Source organism: Corylus avellana, chromosome ca11 (genome assembly GCF_901000735.1).
Source record: "Corylus avellana chromosome ca11, CavTom2PMs-1.0".
Lineage (NCBI taxonomy): Eukaryota > Viridiplantae > Streptophyta > Magnoliopsida > Fagales > Betulaceae > Corylus > Corylus avellana.
The window spans coordinates 2,097,664-2,110,800 of NC_081551.1; the positions used below are offsets into that span (position 1 = coordinate 2,097,664).

Sequence of the window (13,137 nt, forward strand, 5' to 3'; positions counted from 1 at the left end):
TATAAAAATAATTTATAGGTCCATATAATTATCGTAAATCACAAATCACTCCCTCTCCTCTGGTATAACAAATAATTTATAGATCCTCAGAGTATGCTAAAATAACAGTTTACTCCTTGAAATCAATTTTCATGCTCTTAAAACACATGTCAATTCAATAAAATGAGTAGGCTAAATTACAAATCAATTTCTGAGATATAAAAATAATTTATAGGTCTATATAGTTGGCATAAATCACAAATCACTCCCCTGTGGTATAACAAATAATTTATAGATCCTCATAGTAAGTTAAAATAACAATTTACTCCTTGAAATCAATTTTCATGCTTTAAAGACACATGTCAATTTAATTAAATGAGTAGCCCAATTTTCTTCAACTTAATTTGAATGAAAACTTTGTCACAAATTATTAATTTGAATGTTGTTTTATTTATTTTTCAATGGTTAGAAGATGTGACTGTTAAATTCTCGCAAAATACTCTCAGATCGTGACGAGGAAGATGAAAATGAGAGAGGGTTACTTACAGAGTAAAATTTTGGAGATATAAGATAATATATTAGTTTACTATAGCAATATGATCCTTAGAGTAGAGTAATGCTACAAGTCTCTCTCGTGTCACTCTTTTGTCCCACCAATAATGATGTGGCTCTTAAAATCATCATTGAGCTTGTGATTGATCAATCACAAGTTCAATAGTGATTTTCAAAGTCACATCATTCTTTGAGGAACTCAAAAGGGATTTCTAAAATTACTCCTTTAGAGTGACGGTGGATATGTAATCTTAGCTTGTGCATAAAATGATGCAAAAAATCATAATTGTCATTTTTAAAAGTCATAAATTAATAACATATATCGTGTTTTTATTGGATATGACATAACAAAGTTATGGATTCTGTTAAGTTACTTAATGGAAATTGATTTCAGGGAGTAAACTGTTATTTTTGCCTACTTTGAGGACTCATAAATTATTTTTTATACTACATGGAGTGATTTGTAATTTATGCCAACTTCATTGACTAATTTTGCATTTATCCCAAACTAATATACAAATAGGATGAATTTTATATTTTTTAGGCAAGAGACATTATTGAATTATAATTCTATATATATATATAATCTCCCAATTATCCTTTTTGCAAATCTACTATTATATTTTCTAGGATCCTCATTTGAATTATACAAATTCAACCGTAAATTAACTCATTTACCATATGAAAATTTGATGAAATATGGGATGGACAATGATTATTATCATTTCTCATATATATATATATATATATATATATAGAGAGAGAGAGAGAGAGAGAGAGAGATGAAGAGATGTTAGTTTTCATTCCAACTTCTTCTCACTTAGCTAATTCGGATTTTTTATTTTTTTTTTTTTTAACAATGGCTAATATATATATATATATATATATATATATATATATGCAAAATACTACACTCTCATCTCACTCTTACCTATTTTATATATATATATGAGTAATATTGCATACTAGACTTTTGTTTACTCTTAACCCAAAGTTGATGTAGCAGTGTTCATCAAGTATTTATTTTTATTTATTTTGAATAAGGACGGATAAGCACTTTCACACCAACATAATAAAATGAGGGTGAGATAAGGGTGTAGTATATAACGTTGTTATTATTATTAAACAATGTTTGAAACCATACTACCTTACTATTATCTCAATGTGTTGATATGACAGTGTCAATCAACCTTATATTAGCTTTTGTTTTAAAAAAAAATGTAATAGTAAATTGACACTTTCACATCAACATAGTAGTATAGTGATACAATCAAAGTTTAGTTTGTAGCATTACTCTATCACTTACAAGTGCGGCCCATATGAGAAATGATAATAATCATTGTCCATCCCATATTTCATCAATTTTTCATATAGTAAATGAGGTAATTGATGAAAGCATTGAAGGTGATTGATAAAAGTTTGATTTATCGAGTAGTGAATAAGAACATAGGGGAAATTCTTTACCCTTCTCAACATGGTTTATTGAGGTTTTTGGCGAAATAAGATCATTTGCATTTTATTTGAACTGGAGATGAGTCATCATAGTCAGGAGTAGACTTACGTGATTTGTTGGAGTCTTTGGCAACTCCTTCCTTTTTTTTTTTTTTTTTTTTTGTGGTTAAGTTCATATTTATTGAGGTCTCGAGCATCGAGAGTAATATTGAACTATTAGTGGCCGACCAAGTAGGGTATTTTGAAATTTTCCAAAATATGTCCGTACAATTAAGGTTTCCTTAAATATACGTTATGTTGTAACCCTAAACCATCAATAGTAAAATATAGTTGCACTCTTATGTAAATGTAAGCACATTGTCAAATCACGTAAATTTATGTCTCGACTTTCTTTTTCTGATTTCATGTTATTCATCATTATAGTGCACAATAACAACACTATTAAAACACGACTTTGTATACGGGCCTCGAAAACTTTTAATATTTCACACCCCCTAATGCTTTGCTGCTAAGTAAATAAAGCAGCAAATGGGATTCTTCAACTATAAAGTATAAACCAGCCTTAAGTAACAATCTATTGCACTCCAAGCACAAAAATGGATTAAGAAGAGGACTACCTAAGGAGCTAACATATACTTTGTATTCAATCAACCATGACAGGCACAATTGAAGAAGCATAACCCAACCAAACCAATCATCTTAAACATCATTTTCTTCATCCACTAACAACCTAATTCAACAACAGCAACATCATCTTCATATCCACAATTGGACGAGGATACCAAGAAATGGAGCACCCACATCATGGAAGCACCAACAAATCTACCACCAACCCTATAATTGTTGGAAACAAAGATGATCCATTTAGTACATTTAGGAGGACAATACTATCAATTTGTTTTTTGGACAAAATATTTTGAATAAGTATGTTCTCATAATTACACTAAATGGATCGAGAGGATCTGTTTCCAAAATTGTTGTAGTTTTCACTATTGCTTGCAGCAAATCTGGCTTCCTCGCTCTAACTTCTAACTTAAGGACTTCATTTTGGAAGGAGATGCTCTTATCGACATCCTCTATATCTCCAAAATCCTAATATCACTTGAGATTGGCGAATTGCTCATACCATCTCGATACCATTATACCATTCCTCCATTTTGTTAATAGAAGAAGATTAGGAAAATAAATGAAAGTGCAAACTTTTATTTTTATCCTGTAGGTGACATATCGGGTTGTAACTATAAAATGTTCGGGTTGCATTGCTATTTGTAGTGGGAAAGATGACTCGACATCCCATTTCTATTTCTTTATGTTGCACTTAATTTATTTTGAGGACAAAAAAGAAATGCATTTTTATTTTTTTTGTTGTTTTCATGTTAAATCAAATATCAAAATTGAATCTTAAAAAAAAAAAAAAAATCAAAATTGAAGAAGTAAAAATAAAAATAAAAACAAAAACAAACAAAGAAAGAAACCGCGTATCTTCCGCATCGATCACCGTCACTTTTGATGCGTTTTTGAAAAGGGTTTCTACTTTACGTTGCCAATAGGGCCATAAAAAAAACGTCCCCTCAGATTGCCGTTTTGCAAGTCCGTTTATACCACGCGCCGCGGCCGCGCGTGATGTAGACAGCCATCATGATGAATTGCCCAAAGCAGTGTATACACTGAAGCAAACACACTCCCAGCAATAAATCCCCCACCTTACACTCCACCCGCTCCCCCCTCCCCCACTGTCTCTCTGTCTGTGTCTCTCTCTCCCTCTCCCTCTTCAAGCCTCCTCAAGATTTCTCTCTCTCTCTCTCTCTCTCTGTATACGTATACGTACACGTACGTACATACATACGGTGTACGTGTATGTGTAGGTGAATCTTTGGCTAGATCTTCGACCGCATTTCATGGATCTAGAAGCCGAGCCGCACGCATTGTCTTCTTCTTCTTCTTCTTGGGGTATTTATCTCTCCTAGGGTTTTGTTTTCACGCACCGCATGCGTCAGTGTACACTCTCTCAGCAAGCTTGTCGTAGCAATGCGGTCTCTTTGTTCGACTTCGGGACGTGACGGAGGAATTCTCCGGCGGCAAGTGCTTCACCGGAAACCTAGGAAGTCGTGGGGAGTGTCCGGGGAGGCCACCGAGCTAGAGGGTCTTCGTTACTGACGATGGTATTTGTGGGGTCTTTGTTCCGTGAGAAAAAATGCCGGCTCTGGTTCTGCTCCTCCTCCTTCCTATGCTCAACTTGGTTTTCTTTTGCTCAGGTATTTTGAATATTTTTTTGGTTTGATTTTCTTGGGTTTGACTGTTCGTTGTCTCTGTTTGGTTGCTGGGAAACGAACAGAAAGTTGTGATTGATACATTTTTGTTCGTTGCTTGGGTTTTTTTTTTTTGGTTACAAAATTAAAGTTGTCAGCTCGTGTTAGTCAAATTTGTCTTATTAGGGTCTACATTAGTGGGCTTCTTTGTTGTATTGGGGTTTATCCAGTTTGCTCCATTATTGATAGTGTACGGTAAAAAAGTTTCTTTTATGTTCACAGAGCAGTAACTTAGTTAGGAGAATCATGCATAGTTTAGTTCGCATATTTGGAACCTGTTTTCTTTATTTTTATGGCAAAAACTGCGCCATTTGAAGCTCGTATAATAAAGATAAATACTTTAAGAATACCATGTGACCAATGACTGAGAACTACTGGGTAGTGTAGTTCTTTCTGGGGTGGTTTTTTGAGAGGTTGGTCTTTGGGGTTGTGGATGTGGACGAAATTAATTTGGAGCAAGCATGGTAATACTGATGAGTTATTGGGTTATTGGCTCTGACAGTGGCAATACTGATGAGTTTCTTGATTTTATGGGAATGCAACGTTTTGTTTATAGAAAGGAATCTGGCTTTGTCACTGAAGTGAAAACAGAACATATTCAGGTATAATCTGTATCTACATTAACTGCACTGATGAGTGACATTTCATAGGAGAAACCTGTTAAACAATGATTTCCGTTGTGACAATGGTGAGAATTTCCATGGTCATTGCCGTCCGATGTGTGTCAAATGATTTTTTTCGCTCAATGTGTGATACTTGTCTGAAATTTTTTTAAGCATCTATTTCATGTAACAGAAGTTTAAATTTTAAATTGGATCTCTGCCTAGAGCAATACTTGTAGAGTGGTACCATATCAACTGACATCTCTTATATTTAGTATTTAATACTTAGTAATTATCTATTTACTAAACCTTTGCTCAGCAATGAGTCGTTGAGCAACATATTTTGGCCAAATACTGAAATAATCCGCAAATTATGGCACTAAACATGTATGATGTAATAGGTAATTTCATTTTATGAAGATAAATATAAAATAATTTATTTTCTAAAAACAATGTCAGTAAAAGTTTTATTCTAAATATGTGCATGATAAGATACATTTAGGATGTGATGTACAATTGCTGTTATTGATTTTGACCTATACATTATGGTATTGACAACTATGGTTCTTGAATTGAACATAACATAGTTCTCTTTATATTTCAGGGCATCCATTGTTGCACATCTACTTGTCTCCCTCTCTTCTACCGAACAAGCCAGTATCTATGAGAGAAATCTTAGTGGAACATGGTGAGGGTGCAAATTGTTAGAATGCAATGAAGATGCAGATGAATGAAGTTGTTTTCTTAATCCAAGTCTAGAACCCTGTATATGGAGTTTTTTCCTGACTAAATCCATTTTAATTAATGCAAAACGAATTCTGGATATCATTACAAGCCCTTGACAAGCACAATGACATGTATTTGAGGCTCTTGATATCTATCCTGAAAAAACCTGCATTAGCATGTTGTGATGGCCTCACAATGTGTTTGATATGCTAATTGTCAGATATATTTTGACATCGGAAATTGGCCAAGTTATCTTGTCCTTTCATCATTTAACATTTGCTTGTTAACCTTGGTATGCAGTCTGTTAAAAGGAGAATTTTAGCTATAGAGAAATGAACCAGATTTTCTCGTTGATTTGCTTATCCTGATTTAATCAAACACTTAAATAGGCATTCTTGTTCATTTGCTTATCAGCTAAATGCTTTACATGTGTCCTTTTTTGCATACAACTCTTAAGAAAGTGTAAGTGAAAGCTTCACATTTGGGCTTGGTTTCAACTTTTTTCTAAATCAAGTGGATCCAATGCTTTGTAACCCCCCCTCCCCAACCCACCGTTGTGTGCGGTTGGTTGTGTTCAGGCTTCAGTTTAATAATTAGGTGTCCACTTTAACCAACTCATCATCTAGTAAAGGAGTAATGCCAACTTGAGTCTTGACCACTTTCACTTATAGGTCCGTTCCAGCTTCTCTTGATAACTGTCTATTAATATCATATGTTCCTTTACTGCTTGCAGCAAGGTCAATTTCAGTGAGTGTGCCTTTTGCTTCATCATATCCACCCAAAACATTGGGACCATCCACTGCCCCTGCACCGTCTCCAGTTTACCAAGGTATTTACTGTGCTTATAAATTCAACAGCTTGGCTTTACATTGTTGCTAACAGTTTGATAATGTTTAATCTTCTGTTCCAGGTCCTAGCAGTCATCCCTCAACAGGACACCATCATCATCGTCGTCGTCAGCATGGGAGAACTGATGCAGCTGCCCCATCGCCTTCAAAAAACCAAGGTAATATTTATATGTGACACTGAATTTGTCTGAGTCTGTACGTGCATGTGTGTATATCGGTGCCATGGAGCTAGGCCAGTGAGCTATTACGCTCTCTTCAAATGTTTTTCTGTCCTGATCTAGCATTGATTCGTGGTATGCAGGGTTCTATTGCATGTCCATATGTTTGTAAAGAACCCTAATCTAAGCATAATTATCAAGATACCAAGAAGAAAGTGCAATTTTTGATAAGTCATCCGCCACATGAGTTAATCATATTTTAAGTGTCTTATCAAAATATCACTTAAAATATGAATAACACGTGGTGGATGAGTAACCGATGAATAACCTTCTTGTTAGTCTGTTAGTGTATCTGCTGTCAAATTTTTTGGTTGTTGGTGAGGCAAATATCAATTGGGTTGCCTTGTACTTTCTTACTGTAACTTTGCGAATCAATATTTGATTCACTTTATTTTAGTGTTGGTATTTGGTTGAAGTCAAAGGGTTCATGGTAAAATATGAACTATTACTTCACAAAATTGGTAAATATACCAATTTTTTTTGATAAGTAAATTGTATGTATCAAAAAAAGCGCAAAGTGCCCTAAGTACACAAGAGAGTATACATAGGTAGCCCAATAAAACCCAAAAAACAGACCCCAAAGAAACCCGACCCAACTATAACCACCACCAAACGAAAAAACCAAAGCAAGAACCCAAAAAACCCAAACACTGAAGCCCACAAACCCACCACCAGCCCTAAAAAAATACCAGAACCCTAATGCACCTCTGGAGGAAAGGAGAATGCATTTTTGGTTCCAACACAACCCCGACGGCGATAGTACTGCTTCGGAGAAAGTCTCTCTCTAACCTCATAGTTGATGGAGCATTCTAAATTCTTGATTTCCCGTTTCCCTTTTGCCTTAGAGGTAAAGGCTCCCGCTCCTCTTCAATATTCGAAAAGAGATTCAAAAGACTCTTCTCATCACCTCCTTCACCATTAGACAGTCTCACACTGGAGGCGAAATTCACCGCATCTATAACCACCTCCGAATAGTTCCCCACCCCCTTCTCGGAGGGTTCCGCTACAACGTCGGCAAACAGCTCTTTGTTCTTCTGCAACTGCTTGGCAAGCTTCTCCTTCACCCTTCGTAACTTATTATTCATCTCAAAAACTACAATTGAGTTAAAAGGTTTTCTGCAATGTGTTGCTGACTGTAACCCGCCTTCCCTTTCTTTCTCTTGTTGTGAGGTTCTTCTTACTCATGTCTTTGATAATGAATGCTTTGGCAGCTTGCGGTCAAATTTGTGTGGAGCCACTTACTGCAACACCTTTTGGTTCACCTTGTGGTTGCGTCTTTCCCATGAAAGTCAGACTTCTTCTTGATGTAGCTCCTTATGCTGTTTTCCCAGTAATGAGTGAGCTAGAGATTGAAGTTGCAGCAGGCACCTATTTGGAACAAAGTCAAGTTAAAATAATGGGTGCTAGTGCTGATAGTCAAAATCAGGAGAGAACAGTCGTGGATATTAACTTGGTTCCACTGGGAGAGAAATTTGATAATACCACTGCAGTACTGACGTATGAGAGATTTTGGCATAAGAAAGTGCCTCTAAATCAGACTCTTTTCGGTAATTACGAATTGGTATACATTAATTATCCAGGTATTTACCCTGACTCCTTTAAATTTCCAGCCAAAAGGGGGAAAAAATAAAAATGAACACCTTTAAGTATGTTTCTTTACCATTTTATTATCATATTTTGGTTAAGGCTAAAGTAGTTATCATCAGGCATTCCTTCTTCACCACCACAAAGGGGTGACATAGGCAGTGGACCAAGTGGAAGTGCTGGAGATCTCCCAATCTCTGCAAATTTTGACAAGAAGAACCAGCGGATGAATCTTAAAACCATTGCCATCATTGCTTTGTCTGCATTTGTACTCTTATTGGTTTTCATAGGAGCAGTCTCCATCTTTTTGAAGTGGAGGAAGGTTGGAAGACCATCAAGTGCCGTTGGTCCTGCACTTGCATCCCCTACAAACAAAAGATCTGGTAAATTTGTGAATTTCTTTGTAAGAAGCAAATACCATGTCATGTTCTTAAACTCTTCATGGAAAATGATGCTCTATCATAGTGCTTATGTGTTAGTCCTCGTTAGCTTGAGGATGGCTCCTTTTCAGTTGCTTCATTTATTTAATATGCATTCCTAATTCTTCTATATAAAGAAAATATCATAAAGTTCTTCGTAGTTAGTCATTTTAGATTAATTATATTTTAACACTAACAATGCCTCAAAATGGATGTTCGCTTTGTGGTTTATGGAATGATCTACTTCAATATTTATGTTATATTTCCTTGATATTCCATGTGTTTCTAGTGAACCTTCCATTTGAAATTTGGTTGATATTTTTTGTAGTGTGTTAAAAGAAAAATGACTAGTTCAACCATAGTAATTTATTACATCAGTAAATACTGATGGATTTTACCACTGATGGATCCAATCAGAAGCACAGATGCCATGCTTCAATGGTGACAACTTCTTTATAATCTCTTTTCCCACTGAAGTTTCTGCTTTAGCAATAAAAACATAAATTCATAAAAATTACAAGACTCTTTTCTTTTGGCCAAAAAACATTGGAAGTCCTATCAAAGAGGTCATTTTTGTGAATTGGGGAAGATAGTTCTTTTGAGAAGTGTCTTGTACAAATCCATCTCTGTTTAGCAAGAAGTATGGAAAACTTGTGAATTTGCATTTTAGAAAACTAAAGCAAGCGTTCTATTAGTAGTAGTAGATCGTGGATAACCTCAGGAAGTGGCACATTATTGTGGTAATCAAATTCTGCATGTATAAAGAGGAATATGGATTCCGTGGACCATCTTTTTCTTCATTGTGATGTGGCTTATGCCATTTAAATTGCTGTAAGTCGTTTTGAGCTATCTTGGGTTATGCCTAAACGTGTAGTTGACCTATATCCTTGCTAGTGGACTACGAGCAGTACACAAGTGCTGCTGTGTGGAAGATGATGCTTACTTGTCTTTTATGGTGTTTATGGAGAGAAATGAATGGCATAAGTTTTGAGGATTGGGAGAGGATTTTGGAGGAGATTAAGTCCTTATTCTTCAAAATTTTGCATCTTTGGACCGTTGCTTATGTTTTTCCTTTAACGATTAGTTATAATGATTTTCTTGTTATTTTTGCTCTTTCTAGCTAGGGGTTTCTTTTTGTATACTTCTTATGTACTTAGAGGCGCCTTGCTTTTTTAATGATATGTGTTGATTAATTATAAAAAAAAAAAAAACTTTATTAACTGTCATTAAGGCTTGCACTGCTGTTAATCACTAGCCTTGCTGCATCTTTGCAAGTAATGCTGCCTTGTTTTACTATTTGATATCGGTGCATATCGTAACTCAAACAATGTAGTCATTTACAGGATCTGCATCTGCTGCTCTTTTATGATTTATGCATCCTCCCCCCCCCCCTTCCGTTGCATAGTCATCTTGATTGTGGGACCAGATATGCAAGGCTTTGTTGTACACTTGTACTTCATCACAGTTCTCCTGTATGCACAACTGAATAATAAGATGATCAATTTGAGGATTAGGTAATGAGTTGTATGAAACATATCATAATCTTAGTCAACATTATCTATCCTACGCAGGTATAGGGTCCATATTATCAAGTAGTATTGCGAGTTCAACGTCGGTATCCCTCATGTCCACCATGGCTACTCGTGTTCTCTCTGCTAAAACATTTGCACTTGCTGAGCTTGAGAAGGCAACAGATAAGTTCAGTTCAAAGAGGATTTTGGGTGAAGGAGGATTTGGACGTGTTTACTGTGGGATTATGGAAGATAGAACTGAAGTTGCTGTTAAATTGCTTACAAGGGATAATCAAAATGGTGATCGTGAATTTATTGCAGAAGTTGAGATGCTAAGTCGATTGCATCACCGTAATCTTGTGAAACTGATTGGTATATGCATTGAGGGGCGGACACGCTGCTTGGTGTATGAGCTAATTCACAATGGCAGTGTTGAGTCCCATTTGCATGGTATATCTCTGCATCACCTTTGACTTTATTTTGGTTTGAAATTGTTCTCTAGAATTTAAGTTGGCTAACAACCACCACAGCTACCTAAAAGTTTGGAGTGAAAGAGTGTTGATATTGATCCTGTCCTCTTTGTGGGGATACTGTTTGTTGAAATGAATCAGCTGCGAATTGATTACTTTCACATTACCTCTGTATTGGTGTTTTAGGTGTTGACAAGGAAAAGGGACCTCTTGACTGGGATGCACGGTTGAAGATTGCCCTTGGAGCAGCGAGAGGATTGGCCTATCTTCATGAAGATTCTAATCCTCGTGTAATACACCGAGATTTCAAGGCTAGTAATGTTTTACTAGAAGAAGACTTCACACCAAAGGTCTCAGATTTTGGGCTAGCAAGGGAAGCAACTGAAGGAAGTCATCATATTTCTACTCGGGTCATGGGAACTTTTGGGTAAGCTTACTAGTTTTTAAAGTTATAGTTTCATGATTCTATAAATTGAAGTAGATTCTTGATGACAACATATGCTCTCTCTCTCTCTCTCTTTTCCTTTTTTGTTTATCTGCCCCCTCACCCGAATATACAATCAACCCAATATAGAAGTATGCAGTTCCTATTAGTTAAAATATCCTCGAGTCACTTTCAGATTCTTATCTTTTCCACATTCTCTGAAAGATACTTTGGATCTATAAGAAGTTTTCCTGCCAGCAAAATGTACGCACACACAAAAACACATTACCTTATTTTCCTGCCAGAAATTCTAACTCTTGATGAAATTTGAAATAATGATTTGCAGGTATGTTGCCCCAGAATATGCGATGACTGGGCATCTACTTGTCAAGAGTGATGTCTACAGTTATGGGGTTGTGCTCCTTGAGCTTCTCACCGGAAGAAAACCTGTGGATATGTCCCAACCTCAGGGACAGGAGAATTTGGTAACTTGGGCACGTCCGCTACTGACAAGTAGAGAAGGTTTGGAGCAGTTGGTCGATCCTTCTTTGGCCGGAAGTTATGACTTTGACGACATGGCTAAGGTGGCAGCCATTGCTTCCATGTGTGTTCACCCAGAGGTGACCCACAGACCTTTTATGGGTGAAGTTGTGCAAGCTCTAAAGCTAATATACAATGACACAGATGAGACTTGTGGGGATTACTGTAGTCAAAAGGAATCTTCTGCTCGAGATTCCGACTTTAAAGGCGATTTTGCCCCGTCTGATAGCAGTTGGTGGAATGCTGGTGGGCTCACCCCCCGATTAACTTATGGGCATGCCTCTTCCTTCATCACAATGGATTACAGTTCTGGTCCACTTGAAGATATGGAAAACAGACCATTTTCAGCTTCTACATTGGTTGGGGGTGAGATGTCTTTACCAATTAGGCATGGAAACAGATCAGGTCCCTTGAGAACAGTCAGAAGCAAGGCTGCCTTTTATAGGTTTGCAGGAAGTAGGAGTGAGCATGGGGGACTCCTTCCAAAGCGTGCTTGGAATGATGGGAATTGGGTTTGAGATTTCATTTTAGCGTTTTGAATTGTACAGTTCCAGAGGATCAGAGCTTTTCAGTTAAGAGGTTGATTGGTGTAGTTTAGATGTTTGGGATTTCTGCGGTTTCCATGTTTGGAGAGAGAGAACAAAAAAAGAGAGAAAAATTGTCTTCTAATTTTGGAAATATTTCATTCATTAACAATACAAGTTGGAGATATAAGTTGGAACACTTTCTGTATCATATGTGTTATAATATATTCTTCTTGTCCAAAATTAGACAAAAAAAAAAAAACATATAGTCTTCTTGTTCAATGTTTTAGTATTTGTATATGCAGGAGATTTGACTTAGAAAATATATATATATATACCTCTTGGTATCAGAGCCATTTGTTGATCTGTTCATCTTGATATCAATTCATATATTTGTTAACTCTAGAAAATAGAATTGTAAAACAAGTATATTTTCAAAACGTTATCTTTAGCAAAATCTTTAAGTTCTATGGGATGTACGTTTTGTGCTGTCAATGTGCCGTCAGCACGGTTAGGCCGGGTAGGCTTGTAAGTCAGGAGAACACACAGTAGGACACAATTTTTATAGAGACATCTTACTCCAAATAGCATTAATTATCAAAGACTTTGTCTCAGACAAATTTGATCAAGAATAAAAAAGAATAATTTTTGATAAAATGTATATCACAAAGATCATTTCAGCAAAAGACTGGGATCACCCATCTAATCTCAAAGTTCTACAGGGCCACCAAGTTCAATACATCTACTATGATTAAATTGAAGCATGATCAAAAGTCATTCTTTATTAAAACAATAATAACAATCATCTTGGTATCTTTATTTTGATAACAACTTCAGCAGTCAGCTCCTTATATGGTTCAACAGATGGTGGCAAAGTCATGAGATTATTCTTGAGATTTTACCCCCAAAGCTTGCAGATGCGTTAAAGCAGTTATCTACAGCCTACAGAGTTAATGAAGCAGAAAGTCAATTTCCTTCC

At 36.1% G+C, this 13,137-nt stretch overlaps 1 protein-coding gene across 1 annotated transcript; it reads left to right on the forward strand.

Moving 5' to 3' along the window:
• The first annotated feature begins 3,546 nt into the window (after window positions 1-3,546).
• Window positions 3,547-12,366, forward strand: LOC132166638 (receptor-like serine/threonine-protein kinase ALE2). The gene is made up of 9 exons (XM_059577485.1): window positions 3,547-4,238; window positions 5,499-5,582; window positions 6,354-6,449; window positions 6,531-6,626; window positions 7,898-8,266; window positions 8,393-8,653; window positions 10,261-10,650; window positions 10,857-11,097; window positions 11,441-12,366. Exons 1-9 carry the CDS (start codon window positions 4,178-4,180, stop codon window positions 12,150-12,152), a joined length of 2,310 nt encoding a protein of 769 aa, XP_059433468.1. The 5' UTR covers window positions 3,547-4,177; the 3' UTR covers window positions 12,153-12,366.
• Window positions 12,367-13,137: the final 771 nt, after the last annotated feature.

Excerpts from the sequence above, each read along its gene's own strand:
- LOC132166638 (XM_059577485.1), top strand. The coding sequence starts at position 4,178 with ATGCCGGCTCTGGTTCTGCTCCTCCTCCTTCCTATGCTCAACTTGGTT. Across the intron at positions 6,450-6,530 it reads ACCGTCTCCAGTTTACCAAG|GTCCTAGCAGTCATCCCTCA; the intron begins GTATTTACTGTG and ends CTTCTGTTCCAG. Across the intron at positions 11,098-11,440 it reads CGGGTCATGGGAACTTTTGG|GTATGTTGCCCCAGAATATG; the intron begins GTAAGCTTACTA and ends AATGATTTGCAG.